The following is a 19,823-nucleotide window of genomic DNA, read 5'->3' as shown; positions in this document are numbered from 1 at the left end:
TCCTGTAACTTAATTACAGTATAGTGCATTGATAAACTGTAAATAATGTAGGACAACTTTAATAGGGTTAAGGTTAAAAACACTACAGGAATAGTAAATGTACTAAAATTCCTAGATAGTAAATAATAAAGTACTACAGTATTTACAGTATATCGTCAATTCACTGTAGTTAATACGAGTAAAAGTCCTGCAATATTTATTCACTTCGGTTTTCTTCATTACCTACTCTATAAAAAATACAACTCAAATAAATCATACATTGCATGGCTAGAAAATATTATATTGTACTTTAAAATTTACTATTTCTTAGTGCTAAGGAAATAAAAGACGACGGGAACGACAAAGTATGCTAAATGTAGCATTACAAACGCAAAACACTGCATTTCAAGACGACGGGGATTTTTATTTACTCACTTTGCATTCACTGTTTGGCGTTAAATGTGCTTGTTTGAGGATGTGTTTGCACATTTTCTGAGTCATTTAGAGGGAGCACACTTCCAGAGAGCAACACTCAATTTGCACATTTTAGATATATTTACTGGTGTGTCATAAATCCGTGTATCAGTTCGAGTTCACAGCTGACTGAGGTACGGCAGTTCAATGTGCGCCCGGCAGGTGGCAGAGTTGGCCACCGCAGAATAAATGTGACCAAATAATGTTTGTTGTATATCACGAAGGCTTTATTTACAGCTTATGCTACCTTATTTTTGACGTTGAAAAGCTGAACAAAAGTTGCTAAATTTGTATTGTTTACTGAAGCGTGTTGTGATGTCATTTGTTAAGCTGTTTGCATGCTTAGATGTACAGCGTGTACACTTATGCAACTACTTACGCATGGATACTGTGTTGGCTGGTGTGTGCAGTAAGCATGCACATGCATTAGTAAGCGTAAGACTGTGATCTGGGGCACTGAGTGTGTTTGAGTGTGATGATGTGCTGTTGTCCGCAGTATGCATGCATGCATCACTGAGTTTCAGACTCTTTGTTGGCCAGATGGAGGCGGGGCCGCAGATCCCTTTGTGCCCCTCGGTTTTCGGGCAAAACCAGAAGCACCGAGCTGCAGACGCGCCAAAAGCGTGAAACCGGACTTATCCAAGTTATTTTTAAAGAGAAAAGATATATTAAACAGTTTCGTTTAGATGAGTTTTGTAACACGGCGTTTAAGACTTTTAAACCTTAGGTAAGTAAACTCTATTGGATCCAAATAAAGTTAAGAGTTCGTAATTATTTTATGTTTTATTATAATTGTATCGATTGGAGTTCTGTAGTTAAATTATTGGTAGATGATTTTGTGTTCTTTACAGATGAATATCAACTTTAGCGCTGTGCATTTTTGTCAACTACACAACTCGTTGGTTAACAGATTACCCCGTTACTAAGCAACCGGTCGTCTAGGAATGATTCTCTACCAGGGGCATGCGCAGGCCAGAGCGAGCTTTGTTTAAATAATCATACGAATTATGACTATAAATATTACGACTGTATGTTAAAATAGCCAAATGGTGGCATTTTGGGGGGCTTATAAATTAACTGAAAACACAGTAAGGGATTTTTAAATACTTCGTAGAAGAATATACAGTATATGTACATACAGGACAGGTGCATTTGTGCGCAAGCGCTCTTGACTCGTCCACAGTTTCAATATTACTGTAAAATACCACAGCGTGCTGACATATTTTTGTCTGAAAACTTAAACGCACGTCAATTCAGTTATGAAATAATATAATATTATGTTATATAGCAATAAACATACTGTAGGCTACATACATTTAACAACTATTCCCACATATTATATGTAATTTACATGTTTTAATAAGCTTAAAACGTGCAGCAAAAATCACCTTATGATCTTTAACTTAATTGACGGTTTTATGTAAATATGTTTGTTAAAACATAAGACAATCTACTTGTTCCTTGTAATAGACTAAATTGATCCCAGATCAAATCTGATTAGGCTTTTCCTAAAATAATTTGAAATAAGGCTAACACAGTATTAAACACGTGTTGTTTTGCTTTAGGGGCCTCTGAGGGTCCACTTGCCAAATTTGCCTTTTTTATCACAAATGTCAAGTAATAGAAAACTTTAGTTTTATATTTAATTTTGTTTTGATGAATGTTATGTTTAAAAAATGGATGTCTGTGTTTTGTAGTTGTGTTGAGCAGTCCTGCGGTCTGGCAGGTGTGGGATGTTGTGCACTGTTGTTCAATCTCCCGCCAATATTGCACTCGTCCCGGCCTCCCTGACCACGAGGAACACGCGACTCCCCGCTGGAATCTCCCGCCACGACACAAGCACGTGCACAGCTCGACCACTAGGGCGGCGCCAGTCTGCAGGTGTATGTTTAATACCAATAAGAAAATATTATACAGCGTCTTTTGCATTTGTTTCTGCTTTCATTTCATAAACAATTATAATTGATATTGATATTATAATTTCGGCTAATAACTAAGGGTTTATAAAGAGTTAGATAAGAACTACTCAAAGTTTGTATGAACAATTCCTGCCGCAGTGGCAGAGTTGGTTGGTTTTATTTAATTATAATTTTTATATAAAAGTGAAATTATTGTACATCAATTTCTATACATGTATTTGGGTAAACTTTGGTATTAAAAAAAGAGATACTGGGATTGACACAAAATGCCAGGGTAAGCACCAGACATAATTTTGGTTATTTGTAAATGTGATTTTGTGTTTTGTATTATTAACAAAATTTGCGACCAAAGTACTGCACAGTGTTGTTATGTTCTATAAAAAACATTATCCCTTTTTTTTAAAGAAATCATTACTGCATACAGTACACACATGGACCCTCTCAAACACACACACACACGCTCACAGTCACTCACACACGTTAAACCGGCCCTGCCACAAATGTAAAATAAAAGTCTTTTCTGTCATTTCACCCAGTCTATACAATCCAGAGTAACACAGGCACTGGGTAAATCTCTCTTGTGTCCTGAATGTTCGGCCCCTCGCTCACAGGAGTTCAGTGGCTCCATACTGAGTTTCAGGGGCACTATAGAGAGACGGAGGGCGTTTCAATCTCCTCACACTTTTATGTGCATGAGAACCTGTTTACGTTGTGAATCGAAGTCCTCTGGAACGGTATCTGGGGAAAATATGCAAACACTGTATTTGCTTTGTGGATGTACTGGATTTGTAAAAAAAAAAATGTATTATGTCAATAAAAACACATTGATTAAAAATTTCAAGACCTGTTTTTTTTTTTTTAAACTGGGAAATGGGTGTGAGAAACTGAAGATCATGATTTAAATATCAAAGAGTGTGGAATATTTTTTACCGTTACAGCGGTACCGCAGATTCGACCAGATGATGTTCTCCTGAGAGAAGCAGAACACACCCAGACGCCCCCCTCTCATGCTGGTGTCAATCACAACGCCCGAGTCGGCTACCATTTCTGTACCTTCATAGAGCTTCACTCTGTGACAGGAACACATAACAATTCTTTACGTTATCATGGTGGACCCTTTAGTATTAAGTTGACATTAACAGTATCACAACATATATTCAAAACAAAAAGACAAGAAGTAAAAATAAATGAAAGAAAAAAAGAACATATAAATAAAGTAACACATATGCAAATGTTAACAAAACAACAAATTAAAAAAAGTTCACCTTGTTTAAGAGAGATATAAAAGGAATTGGGCACTTTAATTTACTTAAATTCTTTACACCAGCGGTCTTCAACCTTTTTCAGGCCAAGGACCCCTTAATGGATAGAGAGGAGAAGCAGGGACCCTCAGTACATGTATCAAATTAGGACGGTATTTATTATTATTTATAACACATACTTTGTTATAATGGTTACGTTAAAAAACATTTGAAAAAATAATATTTGCCATACTACATAACATTTACATTTAACTGAATAGATTTAATCATGGAAACGTTATGCTCTTAAAGGGATAGTTCACTTTAAAATGAAAATTCTGTCCAAAAACCTGTATGAATTTCTTTATTCTGATGAACACAAAAAATATATATTTTGAGAAATGATGGTAAACACACAGCAGATAGTGACCATTGACTTCCATAGTAGGAATAAAAAATATGATGGAATTTAATGGGTACCGTCAACTATGCGCTTACCATCATTTTTCAAAAATATTTTCTTCATCATTTATCACAATACTTCCAAAATATTTTTTCCTACTATGGAAGTCAATGGTCACTATCTGCTGTGTGTTTACCATCATTTCTCAAAATATCTTCTTTTGTGTTCATCAGAATTCAAACAGGTTTACAACAACATGAGGATGAGTAAATGATGACAGAATTTTCATTTTAAACTATTCCTTTAACTTTTCATAAAAAGAAAATAATTATTTGTATTATTTTGCAATTATTTATACCACAATTCCTTTAATTTTTCATAAAAAGAACATATTTTTTTATTTTGCAATTATTTATACCACTATTTCTTAAATTTTTCATAAAAAGAAAATAATTCTTTGTATTATTTTGCAATTATTTATACCACTATTCCTTTAATTTTTCATAAATATTTTTTTTATTTAGCAATTATTTATACCACTATTTCTTTAATTTTTCATAAAAAGAAAATAATTCTTTGTATTATTTTGCAATTATTTATACCACTATTTCCTTTAATTTTTCATAAATCTTTTTTTTATTTAGCAATTATTTATACCACTATTCCTTTAATTTTTCATAAAAATAAATTTATTATTTTTATTATTTTGCAATTATTTATACCACTACGGACCCCTTGTTGAAGACCCATGATTTTCACACTAAACTAAGTAACATTTTCAACTCTCAACCCTTGTTAATGCACTGTAAGTAGGAAGTCTCTGCCAAATTCATAAAAACAGACTAAAATTGATATTGCAATGGGGATAACAATTGTCATGTGCGGGACTGGTATATCACAAATATCACTTTGTGCTATTCTAGTAAGAATATTTAGTCCAAAAAAACAGGGGGCCACTCTGTGCTGCTGTCTGCTACTAAACTCCACCTGCTTAACCCCTAAATACCTGATAATAAATGAGATCTGCTTTGATTTAGCAGCAGGCTGGATCTAAATTGCATTATGTATGAGGAAAGTACGGTGTGTGTGCGCACTACAGTCCAGTGCTCGCTATTCAATCCTCTGACTGAATACAAAGCAGGTGTGTGTCTTTGTGTGTGTATATGAAAGGGTCTGTACAAAGCCTTGGCTACACTTTGTCTCACACACACTTGTGTATACACGTGTACACTTACATACTGTGAGCTCCAGGCAGCTCTTTCTATCCGTGTAGGTATTTATTGATATTTATATTTGAAACTTTTGATCTGTAACTTAAAGACTTTAAGTGTAGATCTGGGTCAAATCGTTATTTAATAACGATTTTTTAAAAAACAAATATCTAATTGATGGAGCTAGTTGGCGCTATAACACAGCAAAAAAATTATTTAACATAAGTGTATCTGATTTGCACCACAATGCCAAAATATGACTTAGTGCGGGATACACAATACATATTCAAACGTCCTCTCTTTCTATTTTTCGTTACGCCCGTGCACTACAGTAGTTTCCGTTGGATCTGCATATGAACAGGCACCAAGAAAATTCTTGCCAAGGATTTCATTGGCATGGCAACCACAACAATGGGCGGCCAGGGGGCCCAACCACTCAGCAGAGTCTCAGGGGTACGAGGAGGCAGTTGGAAGGGGCAACTGAGAAGAAATTTTAAGTATAACCACCACTAAGCCTCCTCTTACCCCTTTCTGGAAATGCAAGCCTCCTTCGCACTTACCCAATCTGCTACAGCGCCCTCTTGTGACCAAAGAAGACTAGATAGGTGGTGTTTAATGGGACAAATAAAAAGACTAAACACTTTATTTAAAGGGGACATTTCACCAGACTTTTTTAAGATGTCAAATAAATCTTTGGTGTCCTCAGAAGATGTATGTGAAGTTTTAGCTCAAAATACCATATAGATAATTTATTATAACATGTTAAAATTGACACTTTGTAGGTGTAAGCAAACGTGTAGTTTTTGGTGTGTCTTCTTTTAAATGCAAATGAGCTGATCTCTGCACTGGTTGGATAGTGCAGATTAAGGGGAAGTATTATCCCTTTCTGACATCATAGAGGGAGCCAATTTTCAATGATCTATTTTTTCACATTTCACAATTTACTGAGTAGATCTTTTTCACGTTTTCTAGGTTGATAGAAGCACTGCGGACCCAATTATATCACTTAAACATGAAAAAAGTCAGATGTCACATGAAAAAAGTCACATGAAAAAATTTCATGATATGTCTCCTTTAAGTAGTAGGAAAAGTTGTTTGAAACGGGATGGCCCTTTATATTACTTTTGAGATTAATACAAGGTAAGCTCACCTGTCTTATGCTATCAAAAACACTTCAAATTATTTCATAGCTTTTTTGAGTTTAAGAAGAAGTGTGTATTAAAATACACAACAAAACCGATCTTAAGTCAGTTTGAGGCCTCACCTGATGTAGCCGACCTGTGGCCGGTGAGTGAGCTGCCAGCGGTACGAGGTTTTGTCTTCCCAGCCGACGTTTCGTGGGTCTTTCCACAACAGTTTCACCTCTCCATTCGTGTCCCCCGTGTGCCATAGAGCGTTACGAAGAAACTCACCGGGGCCTGTGCGAGATTTCACCACCTCGATAAATACAAAACCATATTGTAAGTTTACTTTTCCTGATTAATTATTTGATAGTCATGTGGACATTAGTGATCTCTTATCAGGTTGTGCAAAACTTAAAAATCTGGGATTATAAAGCTAAATTAAACCTGAAAATAAAAATGTAAGCATGAAAATAAAAAAGTTGTAAAATAAAAAACTATTATCATGGTCACCAATCAAATGAGCAATTTGTAAAACAGTATGAATGAACTTTGTACTCTGCAAAAATGATTTTCAAGAAGAACATTTCTTAGTATTTTTGTCTTGTTTTCAGTAGAAATCTCTAAAAATTCTTAAATTTAGATGCTATTTATTGATGAGAAAAACGACACAAGAAAATAAGTCTAGTTTTTAGTCCAAAACGATCAAATTTAAGTGATTTTGTGCATAAAACAAGCAAAAAAATCTGCCAATGGGGTTAGCAAAAAATCTTGAAAATTTTTCTTAAACACTAAATTCAAGAAAAATTAGCTTACCCCACTGGGAGATTTTTTTGCATGTTTTATGCACAAAATCACTTAAATTTGATATTGTTGGTCTAAAAACTAGACTTATTTTTTTGGGTCGTTTTGCTCATCAAGAAAAGCATCTTAATTTAAGAAGTTTTTGATATTTTTACTGAAAACAAGACAAAAATACTAAGAATTTTTTTTCTTGAAAATCTTTTTTTTTTTTTGCAGTGTAAATACTGTCAGAAAAAATGGTCCCAAATTGTCACTGGGGCAGTACCCTTTAAAAAGGTCCTAATATGTACTATTCATGTACAGATATATACATTTGGTACCAATATGTACTTTTGAGGTACTGATTGCACTCTTTAAGTGCATTTTTTGAAAGGCTACTACTACCGAACCAGTGACAGCTAGCAATGTTTTGACAGATTTTTAATGACAGTCTATTTACTTTATATACTGTTACATTATATTAACTTAATTCATTTTAAAAAGTGGGTTTTGAAAAGTACTGGATGAAAGCTTTGTATTTTGTTAGCGTGTGCACCTTCAGCTGTAGGCCCGGTTCAGCCATGGCTCTGAACGGGACGGACTGCCAGTAAGTTTGCTCGGTCTGCTTCCACATCACCACATAGAAACTAGACGAATCCTGATAGCCAAAGATGAAGCCGGCGTAGTCATCATCAGTCACAGTGTTAACGTGAAACGTTCCTTCGAAGTCGACACCGTTAAACGCTGTGTAACCTGTGGAGATACGATTGAAAGTTTGGGTGCTGGTCGGCTCTGAGGGATCTGCTAAAAGTTTTGCTGTTAAAATCTTAAAAAAGCTCACCCACTGCCAGGCCCGGGTCGCTGTTCATAGTTTGAACAATCTCCATACCCTGTAACCCAAGTTGATGTAAAAGTCTATATACAGAACCACTTGGATTAAAAAATTACAAAAATTCCCACTTAAAGATGCAGAATGTTACCTGATTAAGCACCACCCAGTTGGGGTCAATCTGAGCATCGCCCTCCGGGTCCAGTATAACTGTCTGAAAGGCTCGAAAATCTGTCAGTGTGACTTCTGCACTTTCAGGACAGGCGTCCATAAAATCCATTACCGCATCGTTGTCAAAATCCCTCTCGCACACATCACCGACTCCGTTACCTAAGGAAAGAACGAGACGCAACATTTAATAACTCGTCTGAGATTATTCACCATCAGTTCATTCAGCGCTGGAATCTGATCTTACCGTCTGAGTCTTTCTGGTTGGGGTTGGAAATCAATCTGCAGTTATCCGGGCCGAGACCATTGATGTTTTGATTGTCCGGGATCCCGTCATTGTCGTCATCTTCGTCGCAGTCGTCGCCGATGCCGTCGTTATCCGAATCAAGCTGAGAGCTGTTCGGAATGTCAGGGCAGTTATCCCGAGTGTCCTGGTGGCCGTCCCCATCACTGAAAAAAAACATTCATCTATAAACTGAATTGTGTTTGCTTTCATCAAGGTGTTTGTTACATTGTTAGGACACCACAGCACACTGCAAAAAAATGTCTTTTTACTTTTTGTAGTTTTGTCTTGTTTTCAGTAAATAAAAAAATCTAAAAATTCTTAAATTAAGATGTAATTTCTTGATGAGCAAAATGACCTAGGAAAATAAGTCTAGTTTTTAGACAAAAAATATAAACTAAGTAAATTAGTGCTTAAAACAAGCAAAAAAATCTGCCAATGGAATAAGAAAAATGTTCTTGAAATAAGTTAACTTTTTTCATAAACACTTAAGTAAAAAAAAAATAATTTCTTATTCCATTGGCAGATATTTTTTGCTTGTTTTAAACACAAATGCGCTTACATTATATATTTTTGTGTAAAAACTAAACTTATTTTCCTAGGTCATTTTGCTCATCAAGAAAAAGCATCTTTATTTAAGAATGTATATATATATATATATATATATATATATATATATATATATAGGCACTTTTGCAGTGTACACTGCAAAAAATTATTTTCAAGAAACATTTTTTTTTTTTGTCAGTAAAAATATCTCAAATTTAAATGACCCAAAAAAATAATTCTAGTTTTTAGAACAAAAATATCAAATTTAAGTGATTTTGTGCATAAAACAATGAAAAAAATCTGTCAATGGGGTAAGCAAAAAAATCTTGAACATTTTTCCTAAACACTAAATTCAAGAATAATTCAAAATGTGCTTACCCTATTTTGGGAATAAAAACTAGACTTGTTTTCTTGGGTCTTTTTACTCATTAAGAAAAAACATTTTAATTTAAGAATGTTTTATATTTTTTCTGAAAACAAGACAAAAATACTATTTTTTTTATAAAAATCATTTTTTGCAGTATATAATGAAAACTAAACAAAGAGAACATTTAATGAAATTTAGTATTTAATGATAAAATATGAGAAAGAAAATGTATTATCTCGACATAAAAATATTTACTAAATGGAAACTACTAATAGAAATACCAGCACGTGTATACTTACGTATCTTGATTGGTGTCACAAACATCGCCCACTAAATCATTATCTATATCCGTCTGCAAGAGTATTAAAATTCATTTTATAATCAAAAAAATATTTTTTATGCAAAAAAACATGTATTTTTTTACATAAATGGCGTATAGCATTAAAGTTCTGGATTTCAAGGAAAAAACTTTCATGCAGTGACTACGGGCATGTGACATTGGTACCTGCATGGGATTACTGATCTCAGGACAGCTGTCACACGCATCCCCCACACCGTCTCCATCCCGGTCTGTCTGCATAGGGTTCGGCACTTTCGGACAATTATCCAACACGTTTTGGATTCCTGCGTAACATCTACAAACATCACACACAGAACAGATGGTTGCAGGGCTCACGATCGCACAAATCTGAAATTTCTGTACCATCTCCATCAATGTCTTCGTCGCATGCATCTCCCTCTCCGTTATTATCCGTATCTTTCTGATCGATGTTGGGAACCGTGGGACAGTTATCGCACGCGTCCCCAAACGAATCCGTGTCGGAATTCTGCTGGTCTTTATTGGACACCAGCCGGCAGTTATCCTGAAATAACACATAAAGCCCGAATAATTTCACACACACAGGTGAGAGTTCCTGCCGTGGCTCGTGTGGGATTCGTGGTTGTAGGAACAAACCTCCACGTTTTTTATTCCATCCCCATCTGCGTCCTCATCACACTGGTCTCCGATCCCATCGTTATCCGCATCTTCCTGACCCGAGTTGGGTGTAAAGATGCAGTTATCCTTAAAAAATATCAGCATGAGGAGGTGAATATCACCATAAACAATACAAAAAATTACTTTCTTACTCAGTATTTTTGTCTTGTTTTCAGTACAAATATAAAAAGATTATTGAATGAAGATGTTTTTTTCTTGAAAATAAGTCTAGTTTTTAGACAAAATGTATCAAATTTAAGTGAATTTGTGGATAAAACAAGCCAAAAAATCTGCCAATTGCGTAAGGAAATATTTCTTGAATTGTTCTTGAATTAAGTGTTTAAGAAAAAAGCTCAAGATTTTTTTGCTTACCCCATTTGCAGATTTGTTTGCTTGTTTTATGCACAAAATTACCTTAATTTGATATTTTTTGGTATAAAAACTAGGCTTATTTTCTTGGGTCATTTTGCTCATGAAGAAAAAGCATCTTAATTTAAGAATTTTTTGATTTTTTACTGAAAACACAAGACAAAAATACTAAGTAACTTTTTTCTTGAAAATCATTTTTTGCAGTGAAGTCCTGGATTAATCTAAACACTGCAATCTAAACCCTAAAAATCATTTTCAAGAAAACAATTCTTAGTATTTTTGTCTTGTTTTCAGTAAAAAATATCTGAAAATTCTTAAATTTGGATGCTTTTTCTTGATGAGCAAAACAACCCAAGAAAATAAGTCGTTTTTAGACCAAAAATATCAAATTTAAGTGATTTTGTGCATAAAACAAGCAAAAAATCTGCCAACGGGGTAAGCAAAAAACAATCTTGAAAATTTTTCTTAAACACTAACTTCAAGAAAAAAAAAATTTGGCAGATTTTTTTTTTTTTTTTTGCACAAAATCTCTTAAATTTGATATTTTTGGTCTAAAAACTAGACTTATTTTCTTGGGTCGTTTTGCTCATCAAGAAAAAGCATCTTAATTTAAGAATGTTTAGATATTTTTACTGAAAACAAGACAAAAATACTAAGTAACTTTTTTCTTGAAAATCATTTTTTGCAGTGTGTCCGAAACTGCCCCCAAAGGTCTAAAACATCTTGATACTGAATCTATGAGGATTGATGAGCTCTGAAACTAATAATACAAAACAAATGCAAAATAAACTTTGTTCATATAAACAAATGTCCTCATCTAGGATGAATCACCTAGCTTATTCTCATTGAAAAGTACAAGATGTACAACTGAATTTTCATCTAAATTGGAAAGACATAACCAGTCTATCCAGGGAGAAGAAATGTGGGTATAAAGATTGAGCGTCAGACCTGTTTGCAGTGCTTGTTAAGGTCCTTGCAGGGTAATAAGCGATCCGGATAACCATCGATGTCTGTGTCTTTCCCACATGTGTGACCGTCACCCGCCCACCCGACGTTACACTGCAAAACAAAACAGTTTACCAGACAGCTGTTCGCCAGCAAACATTGTGGTTTAACAGACTGGAGAGTATAAACGTACAGCGCAGGTGACATCTCCATTACGCTGAATGACGCAGTGAGCGTTAGTGTCACACGGGTTGAAACTGAGGGAAGCGCACGATACCCGAGGTAAACATCCGGTTGTCTGATTTCCAACATAGCCGACCTTACACTGACCACATCGGTATGATCCCTGAAGGGGTGAAAGAAAGAAACAGCATACTGTGTGTGTGATCTCAGTGAAAAGATCTTGAATGTATTCAGCTTTGTACTCACAATGGTGTTGGTGCAAACAGAGTTGGGTGTGCAGGCATGGGGCCAAGCAAGACACTCATCGATGTCCGAGCATTCCTATAGGAGTACAGTCAGACATTTACATTACATAATTGTACATTTTGCAGAACTTACAGTGCTAAACATGGTACATGTTTTTATCAGTATGTGTGTAGACAGACAGCACAACATTTTATTATTATTTGTTTATTATTATTATTATATCACCATGAGAAACATAAATTCATTGTGCAAATGTTTGACTGACAGTAAAAGGACACTTCCTGGGTGCGAAATAGTATCCAGAAATAATGAACTACATCTGTGGTTTCTCTGCTGGAAAAACCTGGACTTCCTACAGGTATCTCCATGAAATATATATAAATAACCAAAGAGTTTGGGTATTTTTCCTGTTTAAAACTTGACTCTTGCTGCTGTAACATGGCAATGATATTACGCAGTGCCTGAAAATAGTCCCCTTCGTAACTTTCAATGGCAGGGGACTATTTTCGGTCACTGCGTAATATCATTGCGCCTCCTGCAGCCATGTTACGGCGGCAAAGCGCTTGATTATTACGCCGGAATGACAGCCTAGAAAATCTCAATTTTTAATTTTCTGTCGGTCTTAGTACAAAAAGTAACTACAGAAGAGTCAAGTTTTAAATAGGAAAAATATCAAAACTCTTTGGTTATTTTTTAGCACGATGCTAATGGTCTAATCAGATTGAATGGATTGTGCTAAGCTATGCTAAAAGTGGTACCGCCAGACCCATAGATCAGCCGAATGGATTCCAAAACAGTAAAAATCAAATGTTAAACTCTAGGGGAGCTGGAAAATTTGTATATTTTCAAAAAATGTGTCCCTTTAAGCATGACATCATTGTGCATTATGGGGGGTTACATTACCTGGCGGTGACTCTTGGCAAATTCCAGACCGAGTCCAGAGAGAGGCGGACCCCACAGGCCCGGTGGGCAGGGCTCGCAGGTAAAACCTTTTGCTGTATTAACACATGCGCCTGGAGCATAACAAGGCTGAGCCTCTGCGCACTACAAGAAATACAGTAAAAAATAGAGAGAGATTCATCTTGACTATTTTTACAATCTGCAGCGCATGACACAGGTGCACTTATGGTGTGTCTGAATCCACTTTTGCTAGTTTACTAAGGGAAATGGTCCGAATTGGTTGTAAAGTAGCTATTCTTTTCATAGGATGTGTTTTGGGCGTAACGTGCAATAAACCAATCAGAGTCCCATCTCGCATTTCCTTTAAAAGCCAGTTGCACTTGCACCATGCTGGATTCGCTATTTACATGACATTATTTGTAGGAGCCAGATCTTTATTCATCATTACTCATTGTAATCATTTAATTTTTTATATTACAAACAGAGTTGGCTATAGAAAGGAAAGGGGAAAAAGTTGCACATTGCAGCCTGGATAAATCGCATATTTATTCATGGATCTTTGGAACTAAAGCAAAGACATTACTTTAAACATTCACAGCTGTTACCAAACCAAAACATCAGAAGAAAAATGGGGAGACGATGCGTGCTGATGTACCAACCTCATCTATATCTTGACAATGTGTGCCGTTCCCCTTCATGCCATCTGGGCAGGGGCCGCAGCGGTACCCTGGGAACTCAAATGTCTCCATGCAGCCTACGCCTTTAAAGCAAGGATTGGGCTGACAGTGAGAGCGTGGCTCATGAAATCCTGCAAATCAATGGGAAGGATGATTAAAAACAGATAACTTATGAATCTATCAGTACATCTGAAAATAAGTTAAAACATCTGATGCATCGACATGCTCAAGAGTTGAAAACCGAAGTACTGTCAGACAGCAAAGAGTACTGAAGTCTGGATAGCTGTGTTGACATAGTTTGGAATTTATAACCTTATTTACTAACACTAACTCTTAAACTGTCCTGTGTATATAGCAACACACAGGAGAGGACTGAATAACATCTGTATGATCAGGAAACCAAAGTCTTATCTCTATTTTGCGATTAACTCAATTTCAGGCAGTTACTTGAGTTTAAAAGTGTAGCCAACGCTGTCTTTCCTAAATTAACCGTGTATGAACATCTATTTTTATCCATGTTTCACTTTAAACAGGCCTGACAACTGTTGTGTAAGCGTAGCCCATGAACTCCATCAGGTTTTGGATTACTTTCGCTACTCACCACACATCTGGCACTCCAGAATAGCATTTCTGATGAGAGACATTTCTTTCACCTGATGAGTACAAAACATTGCATTACATTTTTTTATTGTTCATGATATCCCACAATCCTTTGCATGCGCTCTGGTGATTGGTGGACACACATACCTGTTCTCTGATGTCCTCTCTTAGTTCTCCGAGGATCTGGTTAAAGATGATGAGCTGGCCAATCAAAGCTTTAGTGTGGTCACCTAAATGAAACGAAACAAATTTAAAATGAACAAAAACAAACAAAAGCACCTCACTTAATTTCCCAACACGTTTGTTTGCAACTCACCTAGAATAGAATTCACCTCACCGTTCACTAAAAACAGAGTTTAAAATATTTTAGGCAAATCTATGTATGCAATCCCCATGTACACTGTTTCATTCAGGAAAGTGTGTTGTTTCCGGCTAACCTGTGTTGTATGAAGTGGAGTCTCCCTGAAAGGGACAATCAGTGAGAGCCCCAGCCTGAGCAACAGTGCCCCCTAGTGCCATCTTAAGAGACTCCACTGACCCCTGAAACAACATGTCTGTTAGTAAAAAAGAAATGAGTTTCCTTCACCTTAAATATCTAACAGTATGATCTCATATAACATCAGTATTGATACAGTATCTATTACACAATCATAACATTGAATCCTCAATATTTACCCCTGGTTTCACAGATGAGGCTTAAAGGGACACTCCACTTTAAAAAAAAAAAAAAAAAAAGAATGCTAATTTTCCATCTCCCCTAGAGTTAAACATTTGATTTTTACCGTTTTGGAATCCATTCAGCTGATCTCCAGGTCTGGCGATACCACTTTTAGCATAGCTTAGCATAATCCATTGAATCTGATTAGACCATTAGCATCGCGAAAAAACATAACCAAAGAGTTTCGTAATAATCAAGGACTTTGCTGCTGTAACATGGCAGCAGCAGGCGTAGTGATGTTACGCGCTACCCCAAAATAGTCCCCTTCGTTACTTTCAATAGCAGGGGACTATTTTCAGGCGCTGCGTAATATCACTACGCCTGCTGCTACCATGTTACAGCAGCAAAGTCCTTGATTTTAACGCCAGAATAAGAGTATAGGTCCTAGTCATATCTGCCTAGAAAATCGCAACTTTAAATTTTCCGTCGGTCTTAGTACACGATGTAACTACAGAAGAGTCAAGTTTTAAATAGGAAAAATATCAAAACTCTTTGGTTATTTTTGAGCGTGATGCTACTGGTCCAATCAGATTCAATGGATTGTGCTAAGCTATGCTAAAAGTGGTAACGCCAGACCCGGAGATCAGCTGATCAAAGGAGATTAAAAATCAAATGTTTAACTACAGTGGAGCTGGAAAATTAGCATATTTAAAAAAAAAGGGGAGTGTCCCTTTAAGGCTAGTCCTAGACTAAGACACATGTTTGAGCTGTCTCAACTGAAAATAACTTGCACTGACAGATCTTAAAACCATTAATTTATCTCAAGATAAACAACAGTATTTGGCATGTTTATAAAAGATGCTTAAAAAATGATATTTACTCACCTTCAAGCCGTCCAAGATGCATGTCCATCATTTTTCAGACTAACACATTTTCAGTTATTTTAGAAAATGTCCTAAATCTTTCAGTTTATAAAATTTAATGTAGTCCACCTCCTTCAAGTCCAAAAAAACGTGCATCCACCCTTCACAAAAATAATCCAAACGGCACAAGTGGGAAAAACAAAGGCCTTTTGAGGGTAATCTGTGCGGATTTGTCATAAAAATATCCATATTTAAAACTTTATAAACGAAAATAACTAGATTCTGATAATGCTGCCACCTTAAAGGTGCAGTGTGTAATTTTTAAAAGGATCTCTTGACAGAAATGCAAAATTATATACAAAACTATATTATCAGGGGTGTGTAAAGACCTTTCATAATAAACCGTTATGTTTTTATTACTTTAGAATGAGACGTTTTTATCTACATACACCGAGGGTCCCCTTATGTGGAAGTCACCATTTTGTGCCGCCATGTTTCTACAGAAGCCCTTAACGGACAAACTTTTTTTACTAAGTTGTCTCTGACGATGACATGTTTTTCCGGCGGTGACTACCGTAGATTCTCTATGTGTTTCAAAGGGGAGGGGTGAGCAGTGGACTGAGTCATTGGTTGCAATTCGCAACCTCACCACAAGATGCCGTTAAAATTTACACACTGCACCTTTAAATGCCTCTGCTTTCAGGAGAGTTTAAAATTAATAACTAATTAGTGAAGGATGGATGCACATTTTTGTGACTTGAAGGAGGTGGACCCCATATCCTTATATTTTATTTATAAACTGAAAGACAAACATATGCATTTTGGACGGCTTGAGGGTGAGTAAATCATGGGTTTAATATCATTTTTGGCCGAACTATCCCTTTAAACTTTACAGGGTTATTTTTTTCCAAATTTTATTTAGCATATTCTTCTACTCCATGGAAAATTAACAAAATACAGCATGAAAACAACATGGGGTAATGACTGAAGGTTTTTTTAACTATTCCTTTACATTTGAGACTCTTCGGATAATTTCCAAACCTGGAAAATTAATTTACATTTGCTCATTTGCTAGACATTTTTATCCAAAGTGACATTCAAAGTAAACATTTTACGCTCCAAAAAGCTGGGTTATTTCAGTGGTTGTGTAAAATATAGGCAAACGCAACCGTTGGGGTTAAGTTAACCTATGTTGGATTGTTTTAACCTATATGCGTGGGTAATATGAACCATTTCTTGGTTCATTTCAATCAATGGTTGGTTTTGTCCATATTTCACCCCACCACAGATTGAAACATTTGTTAGGAGCATAAGCCACCTGTGTATTCCTTTGGGAAAGTACCAGTTTTGCATGTGGCATGGTCTACAAGCTTCACAGACTAGTTTCCACATATATTTCGAATTAATAATATCGTGTGCATCACTGATCTCACCTGCATCCGAGCGTACGCTTTCTGTCCATTACGAAACTCCACCAGCTCTGCATCTCTAGGCAAATCAACCAGTTGTGGCAGCCGCTGTGAGGAGTCAGCCAGACGGCAGTTTACATAGAGCTCCAGGTTCAGGTAATCTCTGCGCAGGCCACCGACACGGAGAATAACAGACTGTGGCCGTCCGTCTGCCAGATTTGGAGTCTGCATATTCACCGTGTGGAGTTTTCCATCTTCACGAATGTACCGGACCAGAACTGAGACAGAATAAATGTTTAGACAGTCCTAATTTGCCGTTCAGTGTGTTGTAATAGGTCAGAATGGAAATACCTTTGTTGATTTTGCTCATGATGGCCACCTCAATGTATTTCTTGTTGTCCTGCTTGTTGTAGATGCCCAGCAGAACTCCACCCAGTTTAGGTGGCAGGCGGAAGTTAGATATGACATACACATCACTGAGAGTCTTCAGAGCTAAAGAGAGCTTCTCTACTGCAGCTACCGTCTGCTTCACATCATCTAAACCCAACACGTCTATCACTGAGAAAGGAAATCAGAGAGAGAGAAAGAGAGAGGCAATTTGAGGAATAGTTTCCAAAAAAAAAAATGAAAATTGCTCTCATCCACGAACCCACTCTTACATTGATTCATTACCACATAATTGTTTCTTCTTTAATTCAGAGGTTAAATTATACTGGATTTATTGCAATGAAGAAAAAAAGAGATGCACATAGAACTACAGTTTAGGATTTCTCTCACTAGTGCCTGTAAAGTCACAGCATTTCTGTTACAACTAATCTTCTTATATAATATCATTTCACTTTCTTCGTGCACATTGACTTAGAAGTTTTAATTTAAAACACATGAATGCACATTAAACGTGACTTCGAATTGAGTGTGTGAGGGAGAACACTATGACTTTAGCATCACTGAATGGGTTTGTTTGTTAAGAAAAGTTTATATAAATAATGGCAATTAAAAAAATACCTGGGACGTCTTGTTTCAGTGCACTCTCTCCGAACCCAGCGAACATCAACACGAACAGACCGACCCAAACTCCCATATTCACAAATATACATCCGAATGATGCCGCACAATTCTAGAAGATCAGACCCGTCAGCTGTGCATTGGAAAGTCAAATATGGAGCGCAGGTCCGACCGGTGGAGAGAGAGAGAGAGAGAGAGGGAGAGAGAGAGAGAGAAAGAGTGAGTGAGAGTCAGAGACAGAGAGCGAGAGAGAACCCGCCCTCTTCTTCTTCATCATCACTCAACCAACACATTAAACGTGAAACACACGTTTGGACGCGCGAGTGTTTACAGGGAAGTTTACATAATAAGGGATTTCCTCGTGTCCAGAACAACGTAGCCTAATATGATAAGCCACAAAGAACGGATTTTTTTAGTTTTAATACAGTTGAAAAGATTTTTAAAAAGTTGTACGTTTAAGACCGCCTTCACGACGCGACGCAAATCTACATACACAGCGCGTGCCTTGTTTATGTGGATTGGGGTTTGCTTTTTTTAAACGAAAAATGTAGTGACCCATTTTAGGGCAAAATTTGAAGTTCGTCATGCGAATTAATTAGGTCTTTGGCAGCTTTATCACAAATAGCCAAAAAACCTTAAAGCCCTCTATCCTAAAAATACACTTTTAAATGTGTTTCTATCAGAAAATAAGTCGCCTATGTGCAGAAACATTCGTGTAATCTCCTTTAAACCGCAACAGTGACAAAAAAAAAAGTGATGTCACACTGATTATGCCCAAACCATAACCAATCACAGACTCCACCTAATAAGCACATATAAATATAACTATATAAATAATGCACTCTCCCAAAAAAATATATAGTTCAAAATATAAAATGGCCAAAAAATATATTTGCTGAAATATATTTTAATATTTTTACAAAATATATTTTTTTTATATTTTAAAATTAAATACATTTTAAAGCATTACAAATATATTTAGCCTTCCATATATTTCAATACAAGTAAATTCACATTGCATTCGAAGAGAAACTTTGTTTGATACAAACCTGTAAACATAACAGTTTAAATAAAAAGGTTAACATTTCACAAATTTATACTTGTATTTTGTATATATTTAAAATATATTTAGGCAAAGAATACATTTTTGCCATATGAGATGTAAAATAAGAAATGTATTTGCTTACCCTTGAAATACATTTTCAAATAGGCCTACATGTTGATATTTTTAAAGTAAAAAGTAAATATATTTCCAAATGTAAAAATATATTCAACTGAGCATTAGGCCTACTTTCTAAAAACATTTATTTAGCATATATTTAAAATATATTTTTGCCCAAAGAAATGTATTTTTTACCGTATGGACTGGCTGACCTCTGTGAAACCAAAGTCCCTTTATATTCAATATATTTGGTCGGTCAAACAGTTTTTCCTTTACAAAATACAGTTGACATCCATTACGTAATACGTAGAATCAAACTATTTAGCTAAACTTTGAAAGCCCCACTTTTTCCTTCAATGTGGATCAGTCTCCCGTATTTGCATCCTGATTTCTCACCAACTCACTCATTCACAAATGTTGACTAAAATAAATACATTAAATGTTTATAATGTAACAGGATGTCCAAAAAACAAAATATTACTATGGTATGTTAAAAAAAACTA

At 35.9% G+C, this 19,823-nt stretch overlaps 1 protein-coding gene across 1 annotated transcript; it reads right to left on the bottom strand.

Moving 5' to 3' along the window:
- Nucleotides 1–2,485: 2,485 nt before the first annotated feature.
- On the bottom strand, nucleotides 2,486–18,345 carry thbs3a (thrombospondin 3a). Its single transcript, XM_065298631.2, has 23 exons — nucleotides 18,159–18,345; nucleotides 17,505–17,711; nucleotides 17,178–17,431; nucleotides 14,661–14,763; nucleotides 14,540–14,566; nucleotides 14,371–14,453; nucleotides 14,225–14,276; nucleotides 13,606–13,754; nucleotides 12,950–13,090; nucleotides 12,047–12,121; nucleotides 11,811–11,963; nucleotides 11,621–11,731; nucleotides 10,283–10,390; nucleotides 10,031–10,190; nucleotides 9,833–9,951; nucleotides 9,627–9,679; nucleotides 8,376–8,578; nucleotides 8,112–8,290; nucleotides 7,973–8,021; nucleotides 7,688–7,884; nucleotides 6,492–6,664; nucleotides 3,303–3,442; nucleotides 2,486–3,110 (listed from the first exon to the last, which is right to left on the bottom strand). Exons 1-23 carry the CDS (start codon nucleotides 18,232–18,234, stop codon nucleotides 3,049–3,051), a joined length of 2,874 nt encoding a protein of 957 aa, XP_065154703.1. The 5' UTR covers nucleotides 18,235–18,345; the 3' UTR covers nucleotides 2,486–3,048.
- Nucleotides 18,346–19,823: the final 1,478 nt, after the last annotated feature.

This window comes from Paramisgurnus dabryanus, chromosome 13 (genome assembly GCF_030506205.2).
Source record: "Paramisgurnus dabryanus chromosome 13, PD_genome_1.1, whole genome shotgun sequence".
NCBI classification, from domain to species: Eukaryota; Metazoa; Chordata; class Actinopteri; order Cypriniformes; family Cobitidae; genus Paramisgurnus; species Paramisgurnus dabryanus.
This window is presented reverse-complemented; position numbering and strand designations above follow the sequence as displayed.